Below are 13,183 nucleotides of genomic sequence, written 5' to 3'. Positions count from 1 at the left end.
AAATGAGTCATGATAGAGGACAAGCTAGGGTAGTGCCTCAGAACTCTAATGTTCCATGGAGTGTTTGTGCTCTTCTGAGAAGAGAAAACTATAGGAGTATTAAAATTGATGCAATACCTCAGGATAGAAACAATCTAGCGACCTTCTTAGAAGTTGAAATGAGGACCATAGGCTCCTTTTGGGGTATCATCTTTCTGAAGGAATAGGTACATTATTAAACAAAACTGGCATTTGCCACAGAAGTTTGTGCTCATAGGCACAACTGCAAAATTTCACTTCAATTTGTGTAGGACTAATACCGGTGAGAAAATGAGACCCCACAATCAGGGTAGGGTACTGCTTTACAACCACAGCTACTCTTCTCAAAATAGTCCTTTTTCTTTCTTGAGGTTTTGTTGCTTCCATCGAGGCAGAGCGGAGAAGGCAGCTGGAGTCATCCCAAAGGCCTGAGTGAAATCTTCAATGGACAGGTGTTCCTAGAAGAAGAGAGGGACCAGAGGGCAAAGGTCACATATCCTTCCCTCCTCCCTCACCCTCAGGCGCTATTTGCTCTGATGAGTCATATAGATGTGGTGTATAATCAAATAAATGAAGAGTAAACAGAAGCAGTGTCAGGAGAGCCAGGAAAGGGATGGAGAGGAGAAGAGTATGGTATTTTGGTATTCCAGAGGTTTATCCCTGAATTTTTTTTTTTTTCCCCCAGACCATGTCTTGTTCTGTTGCCCAGGCTGGACTGCAGTGGCATGAACTCAATTCACTGCAACCTCCGCCTCCTGGTTTCAAGCGATTCTCCTGCCTCAGCCTCCCAAGTAGCTGAGATTAGAGGCATGCGCCACCATGCCCTGGTAACTTTTGTATTTTTAGTAGAGACGGGGTTTTACCATGTTGGCCAGGCTAGTCTTGAACTCCTGACCTCAAGTGATCCACCCTACTCAGCCTCCCAAAGTGCTGGGATTACAGGTGTGAGCCAGCACACTTGGCCTGATCCCTGAATTTTTAACAATGAAAAAGATAGTAGTGTGGTAGATTGAGATTTTCTTTGTACAAGGGTCAAGTTCACATTAGCCCAAATAAGAATTAGGACTCCTCTTTCCAAGCCTTAGTTTCCTCTCTATTAAATGGGGAACTTCTCTTTTTTTTTTTTTTTAAGACAGTGGCTTACCCTGTTCCCCAGGCTGGAGAGCAGTGGCGCACCATCTCGGCTCACTGCAACCTCCACCTCCCAGATTCAAACAATTCTGCCTCAGCCTCCTGAGTAGCTAGGACTACAGGCACCTGGCACCATGCCCAGCTAATTTTTGTATTTTTAGTAGAGATGAGGTTTTGCCTTGTTGGCCAGGCTGGTCTTGAACTCCTGGCCTCAAGTGATCTGCCCGCCTTGACCTCCCAAAGTGCTGGGATTACAGGCATGAGCCACCATGCCTGGCCATTGTTTTTTTGTTTTTGTTTTGTTTTTTGAAACGGTCTTGCTCTATCACACAGGCTAGAGTGCAGTGGCACAATCTCAGCTCACTCCAACCTCAACCTCCTGGACTCAAGCAGTCCTCCCACCTCAGCCTCCCGAGTAGCCGGGACCACAGGCATGCACCACTACACCTGGCTAATTTTTGTATTTTTTGTAGAGATCAGATTTCACAATGTTGCCCAGGCAGGTCTGGAACCCCTGAGCTCAAGCAGTCCACCTGCCTTGGCCTCCCAAAGTGCTGGGATTATAAGCGTGAGTCACCACCCCCAGCCAGAAACATTTCTTAAAGGCAAATTTTCAGTTGCTTTTATGAAAATGAAAATAATATTACATATGAAAGTATACTGAAAACAAATTAGGTAGGCATGGTGGCACACGCCTGTAATCCCAGCTACTCGAGGCTGAGGCAGGAGAATCGCTTGAACCCAGGAGGCAGAGGTTGCAGTGAGCCGAGATCATGCCACTGTACTCCAACCTGGGCGACAGTTTTCCATCTCAAAAAAAAACAAAACAAAATATGTTGTTCATTTACCTCCACTTAAACAGTGAATCCAAGCTGCCCACAAAGTAAGCAGATGAGCCCTATAAGGGTGGGTATCTGCTGAAGTCTGGGTATATGAGATTTTATTAGGGCCAGGTGTGGTGGCTCACGTCTGTAATTCCAGTATTTTGGGAGGCCAAGTCAGGCAGATTGCTTGAGTTCAGGAGTTCAAGACCAGCCTGGGCAACATGGTGAAACCCCATCTCTACCAAAAAAATACAAAAGTTAGCCAGGCGTGGTGGTGCACACCTATAGTCCCAGTTACTCAGGAGGCTGAGGTGGCAGGATCGCTTGAGCCCAGGTGGCAGAGGTTGCAATAAGCCAAGATAGTGCCATTGTACTCCAGCCTGAGTGAGAACAAGAAAGACCCTGTCTCAAAAGAAAAGATTTTATTGCTATCACGGGACATACAACTCTTCTAGCAAAAGCCTGTCACCCTCAGGAGAAGTCTCCCTCCTGGGCCCTACTTTGCTTTGGCTCAAGTTAACAGACTGCCTGCAAGGGAAGTAGGGCCCAATCCAGCCCTAATGGATGGAGCAAAGCAGGAATCTAATTTCCGTATACTGCTGTGGCACTTACAAAGGAACTGAGGCTGATTTGAATGTTCCCATTTTCACATGATGCAGCTAAAGTTTAAGAAAGTCAGGCCGGGCGCGTTGGCTCACACCTGTAATCCCAACACTTTGGGAGGCCAAGGCGAGTGGATCACTTGAGGTCAGGAGTTCGAGACCAGCCTGGCCAACATGGTGAAACCCTGTCTCTACTAAAATACAAACATTAGCTTGGTGTGGTGGCAGGCGCCTGTAATCCCAGCGACTCCGGAGGCTGAGGCAGGAGAATTGCTTCAACTTGGGAGGCGGAAACCAGTGAGCGAGATCGCACCACTGCACTCCAGCCTGGGCAACAGAGCAAGACTCTGTCTCAAAAAAAAAAAAAAAGTCAAGGTCACCTGATTCCAATATATGTTCCACTGCACCATACTGACTTTCTTCCTTGAGTATTCCTTGAGTTTCAGGTATACTATAAAGCCCTCTTGTCAGCTTTCAACTCCCAGACCTGCAAGGTAAACTATTAACACTTGCAGTTGGCCACAGTTTTACCATTATGGATAGCTTCATCACTCTTGGCTTACAGGTTTGGTTTCCAGTTAAAAGGCAACTTGTTGGCCAGGCGTAGTGGCTTACGCCTGTAATCCCAGCACTTTGGGAGGCCAATGCGGGTGGATCACCTGAGGTCATGAATTCAAGACCAGCCTGGCCAACATGTGAAACCCCGTCTCTACTAAAAATACAAAAATTAGCAGGCATGGTGGTGGGAACCTGTATTCTCAGCTACTCGGGAGGCTGAGGCAGGAGAATAGCTTGAACCCGGGAGGCGGAGGCTGCAGTGAGCCAAGATCATGCCACTGCACTCCAGCCTGGGCAACAGAGTGAGACTCTGTCTCAAAAAAAGAAAAGACAGCTTGTTAATCCTCATCAGTTTTTTATATTCTTCTGTGAATGTGTCAGATTATTTTGTAGGAGGAGGTTTTGCTTAGAGTGGGAGGGTAGCAGCAGAAGGTACAACTGAGGTCGGGGGAAAGATTCCAATAGAAGACACTAGGAAGGCCAAAGAACAAATTCAGAACTAAATTTTGCCTAGCTTTTTGAGTCAAAAAATATTTGTATAAACAACTTGTACCAGCTTCTCTCATCCTGTGAATGATCCAGAAGAAATCTAGATAGCACAATTTTACCTTTTTACTCTTGGCTAGGAAATCACAACTGGAGTCACTACCTTTCTAAGCCTTGGGTGTCTTCAGCCATAAGATGAAGGAATTCACTGAAATGACCTTTGTTCCCAGCACTAAGATGATAATGATACTGTTTAAGGCAAGCTAAATACCCTCAAGGCACACTCAGTTAAGAGTCCCTAATTAAAGTTGCTATAAAACAGCATCTCCCTGCCTTCATCTCTGCTCCTCTAAGCACCAAGAGGTAGACAGGGTAGAGGTGAGACCTGTGGGCTTCCTTTAATACTTAGGCTGCTCTGCTAAGGTGGAATTGCCCTAGGGAACATTTTATTGACTCCCACAGAGAGCCCTGAATTAAACAGCTTCTTAGTAAACACCTATAGATGGATTTCAACCTCAGGGGGGTCTGATGCTCCAGTCTCTAACTTGTCAATAGATTTGCCTCCCACCCTGTGCATTCTCTCCTTAAGGTTCCTGGAAGCCTTCCCCACTCCCTGAGGCAGGGTAGTGAAGTGTTTGGTTTTGGTTTGGGGGTTCTTTTTGTTTTGGCGGGGGGTGGGGGGAAGGGGGGAGTTGAGACAGGGTCCTCCTGCTCTGTCACCCAGGCTGGAGTGTGGTGACACAATCACAGATCACCTGCAGCCCCAATCTCCTGGGCTCAAGCAGTCCTCCCACCTCACCCTCCCGGGTAGCTGGGACTACCGGTGCACACCACCACACCGGGCTAATTTTTGTATTTTTTGTAGAGACAGAGTCTCACTTTGTTGCCTAGGCTGGTCTCAAACTCCTAGGCTCAAGCAATCTGCCCGCCTTGGCCTCCCAAAGTGCCTGGGATTATAGGCATGAGCCACCGCACTCAGCTGAGTACTTGGTTTTGGAAGAAGAGAGCAAATATAAATGATTTGGGGATCAGTGGATGGGGAAGAGCTGCCATACCCCAAATCTGTTTGTAACACCCTCCCGCCAGGTTCCTCACAGCTGTGGCTGCTATGTCCTAGGGCTTTGCTCTCTCTGGTCCAGCCAGGCTGGCTCTTCTGCTTTGTCAAGACTGCTGGACTCTGACCCCTCAGGCTAGATAGCAGGGACTACCCATCCTAGTGGACTTGTATCTTTCCATTGGTCCTGTTCTTGAACCCTGCAGTCCTGCCAGGTGATTACCAGCCTCACCCATGCCCACATCCGCCTCCCTGTTGTTTACTCATCAGTGTACAAATACTTAGATTACCATCTTGCTCTGCCTGCAGCCAGACCCACCACCCCACTGTTGTCACTGGCTCACCTTGCAAGATTGGAGCAGATAGATCTGAAAACCTCTCCTACACTCCCACGTGACACTGAACTCAGCTCTCCCACAAGATTGTATACTACTTCCATGATTAAAAAATCAGCTGCCTGGCTCACACCTGTAATCCCAGCACTTTGGGAGGCTGAAGCGGGTGGATCACCTGAGGTCAGGAGTTTGAGACCAACCTGACCAATCTGGTGAAAACCTGTCTCAACTAAAAATACAAAAACAATTAGCTGGGTGTGGTGGCGCATGCCTGTAATCCCAGCTACTTGAGAGGTTAAGGCAGGAGAATTGCTTTAACCAGGGAGGTGGAGGTTGCAGTGAGCCGAGATTGCACCATTGCACTCCATCCTGGGCAACAAGAGTGAAACCCCATCTCAAAAAACAAAACAAAAAAATCAGCCACAGGCCAGGCGCAGCATCTTATGCCTGTAATCCCAACACTTTGGGAGGCAGAGGCAGGTGGATCACCTGAAGTCAGGAGTTGGAGACCAGCCTGGCCAATATGGTGAAACCCTATCTCTACTAAAAATACAAAAATTAGCCAGGCGTGATGGTGTGTGCCTGTAGTCTCAGCTACTAAGGAGGCTGAGACAGCAGAATTGCTTGAACTCGGGAGGCGGAGGTTGCAGTGAGCCAAGCTTGTGCCGCTGCACTTCAGCCTGGGCAACAGAAAGAGACTCTGTCTCAAAAAAAAACAGCCACAGAAAACTGAGTTTTACAAAAGAATCTAAGCCTTCTTTGACTGCTTCTACCATGATGGGGCTGTCTTGAGTCTGTCCATTTAAAATTAGCAATCCATTTCTGCCTTCCGTCAATCCTCTGGTTCAATAACTGGCTGCCCTCCTTTAGAAATACCTCCTTTATTGGCCGGGTGTGGTGACTCATGCTTGTAGTAGCACTTTGGGAGGCCAAGGCGGGCAGATCACCTGAGGTCAGGAGTTTGAGATCAGCCTGGCTAACATGGTGAAACCCCGTCTCTACTAAAAATACTAAAATTAGACAGGCATGGTGGTGTGCAGATGTAATCCTAGCTACTTGGAGGCTGAGGCAGGAGAATCGCTTGAACCCGGGAGGCAGAGGTTGCAGTGAACCGAGATCACACCACTGCACTCCAGCCTGGGCGACAGAGCAAGACTCCATCTCGAAAAAAAAAAAAAAGAAAGAAATACCTCCTTTATGCTGCATGGCATGATGGTAACAGTGGGACTCCGAAGGCCTGGTTCTTGCTCTGGCTTTCCAACTAACTAGTAATGTTAGGCAAGTCACTTCATCTCTCTGGACTTCAGTTTTCTCAGGTGTAGAACAGGCGATAATAACAGCTTTCATTTGTAGAGTACTATGTACCAAGGGCTGGGCTTAGCTTGTCATCATACTGGGATCATCCCAATGTTACAGTGAGGACCCATGTGCCTCCTAGCCTCCCAGCAACCTCACAGGTGGGAGAATCCAGGAGAGAACACAGGAATGTGCTCTCTAAGGTAAAAGGCAGAATTGAAATTCCCTGAGAACAAAACACTTATATAAATATTGAGCCGAAACCCTTAACAGACTTTGATGTTCTGAGAGAGAAACTAGATATCTCTCTTCTGCAGATCCCTTGATTCATTTTTAAGACTACTTTATGACTTATTATACAGAGTATATTATCTCTCCTCTCAATACCCCTAAGCTAGATTGGCAGCCTATTTTGGATCTTCATGAAGTGGGAATGAATATTAGAAATGTGTTCTTAGGCTGGGTGCACTCGCTGTAATTCCAACACTTTGGGAGGCTGAGGTGGGAGGATCACTTGAGCCCAGAAAGTTGAGGCTGCAGTAAGCCATGATTGCAACAGCACTCCAGTCTGGGCAACAGAGTGAGACCTTATCTCAAATTTTTAAAAAGTGTCCAGCCCCAAACTCCATTCCCCACAGACACAAAAAAAGTGTTTTGAACAAGCTCTTCTTGCTGTGCTAACCACAGTTACCAGATGGACCATGTGCTGATGAGTCTTAAATTCATATCTCTGCCCTGGTGTTCCTCTGAATTGCCTGCCCACTGAACATGTATCTAAACCTCAAAGGACATAGCTACCACCAAACTCATGATTGTCTTCCCCTAAGCTCAGCCTGATCCAATTTTCTATCTTGGAGAATGATGCTATTTTCTCTTCTCTCATACTCTTTATCCAGTAATTACCAAATATCATTGATTTTACCTCCTAAATGTTTCTCTCCACCTCCTCCACCATGACCTATTCTAGGTTTCCACCTACCTGTCGGCCTGAGAGCAGCTGTGCTGTCTCTCCTAACTGGTGTTCCTATGGCTGCTCTTGCCACCTTCCAGGCTATTGTTCAATGAGCAGCTATAATTATTTTTTATTATTATTATTATTATTATTATTATTATTATATTTTGAGACAGAGTTTCACTCTTGTCGCCCAGGCAGGAGTGCAATGGTGAAATCTCGGCTCACTGCAACCTCCACCTCCTGGGTTCAAGTGATTCTCCTGCCTCAGCATCCCGAGTAGCTGGGATTATAGGCACAAGCCACCATGCCCGGCTATTTTTGTAATTTTAGTAGAGATGGGGTTTCACCATGTTGGCCAGGCTGGTCTTGAACACTTGACCTCAGGTGATCCGCATGCCTCGGCCTGTCAAAGTGCTGGGATTACAGGCATGAGCCACCACGCCAGGCCAATGTAAGTCTGTCACTCTACTACTTCAACCATAATGATACTCCCCTTTACTGCCAGGATACATGATACGATCCTTAACTTGGGGTAGAAGGCACTGCCAGTTCAGCCCTGCCTCCCTCCATGGGCTCTGCACACCACAGCCACTCTGGCCATCTTGCAGTTTTGCCCCCATTTTTGTACCTTGCCTTTGGGCTTCATGTTAGCTGTCCCTTCTCCAGAACTAACTTACTTTGCCTCAATAATTCCTATTTGTCTTTCAAAAGGAAATCTCTAAATCAGGCTCCTCTTTGTAATACCTTTTTTTTTCTTTTTTTGAGACAGTCTCACTCTGTCACCCAGGGTGGAGTGCAGTGGCATGATCTCGGCTCACTGCAACCTCCACCTCCTGGGTTCAACCAATTCTCATGGCTCAGCCTCCTGAGTAGCTGGGATTACAGGCGTACACCACCACACCTGGATAATTTTTGTAGTTTTAGTAGAGATGGGGTTTCACCATATTGGTCAGGCTGGTCTCAAACTCCTGACCTCAGGTGATCCACCCGCCTCAGCCTCCCAAAGTGCTGGGATTACAGGCATGAGCCACTGCACCCAGCCCTGTTTGTAATACTCTTCACAGCTCCTGTACTTCACCTTTCTGGCACTTAACCCTGAAATTAAATAATAGTGTAACCAGGCTTCTCTGATCTCTCTCCTCCTGGGATATAAGCTGGCATGAAGGCAGGATCCCATCTGTCTTGTTCATCCCCAGCACCTAGTCACCTGCAGGGCCAAATCTGGGAGTCAACTATGGTGGTCCAACAAATGGACTTCTTTGTCCTCCTTTGAGAGTCTGACCTACCTCCTTCCTGCTGGGGTCCACACCCTCGGGGAGCTCCTCTACAGGCTTGTTAACTAGCTGCTCCAGGGGGAAGATGGGCAGAGGCCCAGAACTGAGGTTGCTGTTAGCATTGAACACGTCCACTTTGGGGCTTGTGACCTCCTAGGAAAGAAAAGGAAACCACTAGTTACTTTAGCTGGTGCACAGCTACCTCCCAGGCTGCCTTTCTCTCTGAAATCTCTAGGGCACCACCTTCAAGAAGCCTCCCATGTTCCACCCCACCCTGCCACACACACACACACACACATAAGAACACAACATGGGCCAGGTGCAGTGGCTCACGCCTGTAATCCCAGCACTTTGGGAGGCTGAGGTGGGTGGATCACTTGAGGTCAGGAGTTCAAGACCAGCCTGTGTTAGACACAGATGGTGAAACCGCATCTCTACCAAAAATACAAAACTTAGCCAGGCGTGGTGACGGGCACCTGTAATCCCAGCTACTCAGGAGGCTGAGGTAGGAGAATCATTTGATCATTCTGATTCTGAGATCGCGCCACTGCACTCCAGCCTGGGCAACAGAGAGAGACTCCTCAAAACAACAACAACAACAACATAGAGCTTAGTGGTCTGTTCTGACCAAAGTCCATTGGTGGAAAATGACTCTTTTCTTTAACGATTCATTAACTTTCCCATGGCTTTCCCCAGAGTTTGAGATCCAGCCTGGATATTTATGACCTTGTCTCTCTTATCTGTTGTGAAATTGTCATCTATAAATTCACTTAACCTTGACCTATCTATACATGCCAGTCTGTACTGTCAGTCCACCAAGAAGGGTTTCGTGAGTGCTGCAGGTTTTGACCATCTGTTGATTATACCCCCATGTGCTTGTGAACTTGCTCTTGAATTCTGGACACATTCCTCAGAGTTAGCTCTGTCTTGTTCCCTCTATAAGCCTGTGAACTTCTCAAAGCAAAGGTTTTGATTTCATATTCCCATGTCCCAGGCCTAAAGGCTAAATACATTTTTTTTCTTTTCTTTTTTTTGGGTTTTTTTTTTTTTGAGACAGGGTCTGGCTCTGTTGCCCAGGCTGGAGTGCAGTGGCACAATTTCAGCTAACTGCAACCTCTGCCTCCTGGGCTCAAACCAACCTCCCACCTCAGCCTCCTGAGTAGCTGGGACCACAGGCATGCACCACCACACCTGGCTGTTTTTTATTTGTTGTAAAGATGGGGTTTCCCCATGTTACCAAGACTAGTCTCAAACTCCTGCGCTCAAGCAGTCCACCCGCCTCGGCCTCCCAGAGTGCTGAGATGACAGGCGTGAGCCACTGCACCCAGCCTAAATACATTTCTGTTAACTCACTGAAAGACCAAAGGAGTTGTAGTTATTCTACCTAGAGAAGGGACCCCAAAGGTGATGGAGTGTAGAGACAGCATTATTTCTCAAAGTGTAGTCCATGGACTAACTACATGAAATTACCTTTTTAAAATAAGATTTAAAAGATGCAGATTCCTAGGTGCCAATTCTAAGTCTATAAACCAGAATATTTGGGAATGGGGCCTTGGAATCTGCATTTTAATATGCTTCCCCCTCACTCCCTGCCCCCATCTCCCAGACTTCTATGCATGATAAAATTTGAGAACCAGGCCAGGTGTGGTGGCTCATGCCTGCAATCCTAGCACTTTGGGAGGCCAAGGCTGGTGGATCACTTGAGGTCAGGAGTTTGAGACCAGCCTGGCCAACATGGTGAAACCTCGTCTCTACTAAAAATACAAAAATTAGCCAGGCATGGTGGCACACACCTGTAATCCCAGCTACTTGGGAGGTTGAGGCATGAGAATCACTTGAACCCGGGAGGTGGAGGTTGCAGTGAGCCGAGATCCTGCCACTGCACTCCAGCCTGGGAGGTAGAGTGAAACTGTGTCTCCAAAAAAAAAAAAAAAAAAAAAAAATTGAGAACCATTTCACTAGGAAATTGAAGAAACAAAACCACTAGAGGCACTGAAGTTAAACAGCAAGAAGAATGAGAAGTGGGGAGAAATAGGAGGGAAAGCACAGGACACTGGTGTCTTCTCTGCAGCATTCTTGGCTCCCACAGGTCTGACCACCAGCTGGCCACTGCAGGGCCCAGCCACCCCGCCCCGGACTCACAGCAGTGATCTGGCTCCAGTCCCTAGAGTTGCCAAGCTCCGCCTTCAGGTCCTCATAGGATTTGGTGTTCTGCACATAAAGTAAATAACAGATTAGATCTGGATCTCAGCAGAGGAGATGGATGAGAAGCCATTTTCTCTCAGGAATGAAAAGAAGGCTGGTCTGGGGCCTAGTGGTAAGAAAGGAAAGAGGATACGCAGGCTGAGGCTGGAGGAGGGTCCCTGAAAAAGGAGATTAGATGGTGAGGTTGGGACCAGAGGGGCTGCCAGATCAGAAAAGGGGAGGGCAGGCTATATTTGTCCCAGCTCAGCCTGACATGGGGATGGGCAGGATCTTTTCCCACCTGCAGGGGCCAGGGCAAGAACCCGCAGGCAGTGTGGAGAACCCTGCCTAGGCTATGTAGGCTCTGGGGAATGCAGGGCTCCTGGGGATGGGTGGGGGTCCCCCCAGATCCTGGAAGGGAGCCCTGCCACAGAGGAGTGAAGGAACCATGGCTCTCTGAGGAGTCCCATCTCCATATCCTAGAGCACACTTATGCTGAATGAATGAATGAATGAATGAATGAGTGAATGAGGCTGAGAGAGAAGCCAGCACACACTTGAGGTGAGGGAAAGGTGATAACTAAAGTGGATTGAGAAAACCTGGCATCTCGATATGCTGCCTTGAGTAAAAACTAAAAGCCCATCTAAGTGCAGAATTTAAAAAACCAACAGATTTGAGGAAATTAAGCTTTCTGCTTCCCTAAAGCCATCTGCTGTGATAATTTAGAGCACCCAGAGCCACCAGGCCAGGCTTCACTCTACCTTAGCCTTCTTCCTACAGAAAACCTTTGCTGACGTTCCATTCTGGGGATCTGCCCCTTGCTTCTATGTGGGGCCGGTTTAGGAAACGCCCCGTGGGAGCTTGGCACACCATCCCTCAGGTAAGGACCACATACATGACACATTTTGCTTAGAATTTAGCACCAGGAAGACATTTGTCAGTTCTTTAGAACCAACATGTTTCAGCTGGCATGGAGGATCCACCGTGTTGCTGCAACGATGAGCACATTCTCACCTCTGCTGCCCAACACAGTAGCCAGCTGCCACATGTGGCTAGTGATAAACTGAATTTTGAATTGTGTTTAATTTTAATTTAAGTAATCAGTACATTTCTTACCTATATTATCCAGCAGCTTTGCTCTAAATGTAGTGCGCAAACAAGGCACTATAATTAGCCTTGGTTTTTGATAGACTTCTTCCCTCTCACCAGAGGCCTAATGGCCTTAGTGCAGCCTTACTTTCTATTCTAAGCCTCCTCTAGCCCCTTTCTAAATCAGCAGGTCATATATCCCAAAGAGACAGAATGGCCTACAGGAATCAGCACTGATCTCCAGGCAGGGCTAGAGAAGGACAGGCTGGGATGAGGCCACTCACACTCCACTTGAAGGGATCCCAAGCCAGGAACCAGCCTGTGAAGGTGGGGGGCTCGTGTCCCTGCTTCACCACAATGATGGGGGTCTCAGGGTCACGCCCGCTGGGATGGGTCTTGAGGTATTCCTGTGCGGTGGTTGCTGCGGCCTTCTTCTCGTCCTCGTTGGCATGTTTCCCAATCCAGAAGAAGACCTATTGAGAAACCCAGGAGATCAGTCCATCCTTCCTGTCCTCCCTGGCCCACAGGGCTCTGCCTCAGTTGTCCAACAGTGAAGCCCTGACCTTGACCCTGACTCCACCACTACCAGCCAAATGACCTAGGGCAGGCACCATCTGGCCTTGAATTTGTATCTAGGAAATTAGGAGATTGGACAGATGCCTTGTACTTGGATATTCTGCAAATGTGTGTCTCCCAGACTGTCCAAAGCCCAGGATTCTCAAAAACACTCCTGCTGCCATGTGAAATAAATAGGACTTTGGGAGACAATACGTTCTTCCCTGCAGCCCCTCTGAGCATGTTCCTCCCCACCTTCCTTCTTTCTTACACTTCTGGTGTTCATACCATTTCCAGGGAGAAATTATGTGAGGGCCAAGAAAACATTGACACTTACCTAACCTTAAAGCCACTCTTTCTTGGCCTTGGGGATTGAGGTGGCTGGGAAGAGGGGTGCCCAGGCCCTTGGTCCTACCTGGTCCCAGACATCTAGTAGGAACACGTCATCCTCTTCCAAGTCATCCTGATTGAAGTCAGGGATCTCTGTGGCCAGGAAGCGCCCAGTCTTGTTGGAACATTCAAAGAGCCGGGGGGTGATGACCAGGTTTTCTTCCTGTAGTCTGCAGGATGGAGAGAAGATTGTACTGGCAGAAGGAAGGTGCGGCAAAAGGGGAATTGAGGACACAGAAGTCTGAGGAAGGGACTCTGGCATAGAAAGGTCATCTCCAGCAAAATGCTCTATCTTCTGATTGATAAAAAGGTCCCCTCTCATTCCAAGAGTGCTCTGAGGAAGAAATTGTCACTGCTTTCTGGACATGCATTCCAGTGGCTTTTGCAGAGCCTTGTTAGGAAGTTCTTCCTGATACCTTCCCTCCATCCCTC

At 47.8% G+C, this 13,183-nt stretch overlaps 1 protein-coding gene across 1 annotated transcript in view; it reads right to left on the bottom strand.

The window, feature by feature from the left end:
• Window positions 1-173: 173 nt before the first annotated feature.
• VIL1 (villin 1) overlaps window positions 174-13,183 on the bottom strand; it is a 29,553-nt gene continuing 16,543 nt past the window's right edge. Inside the window, exons 16-20 of the mRNA XM_054478541.2 lie at window positions 12,777-12,921; window positions 12,091-12,279; window positions 10,676-10,744; window positions 8,546-8,686; window positions 174-476 (exon numbers count right to left, since the gene is read on the bottom strand). Coding sequence (XP_054334516.1) covers window positions 363-476; window positions 8,546-8,686; window positions 10,676-10,744; window positions 12,091-12,279; window positions 12,777-12,921 — 658 coding nt within the window. The 3' untranslated portion in view covers window positions 174-362. The remainder of the gene's footprint in view (window positions 477-8,545; window positions 8,687-10,675; window positions 10,745-12,090; window positions 12,280-12,776; window positions 12,922-13,183) is intronic.

Source organism: Pongo pygmaeus, chromosome 11 (assembly GCF_028885625.2).
Source record: "Pongo pygmaeus isolate AG05252 chromosome 11, NHGRI_mPonPyg2-v2.0_pri, whole genome shotgun sequence".
Classification (NCBI taxonomy): Eukaryota; Metazoa; Chordata; class Mammalia; order Primates; family Hominidae; genus Pongo; species Pongo pygmaeus.
This window is presented reverse-complemented; position numbering and strand designations above follow the sequence as displayed.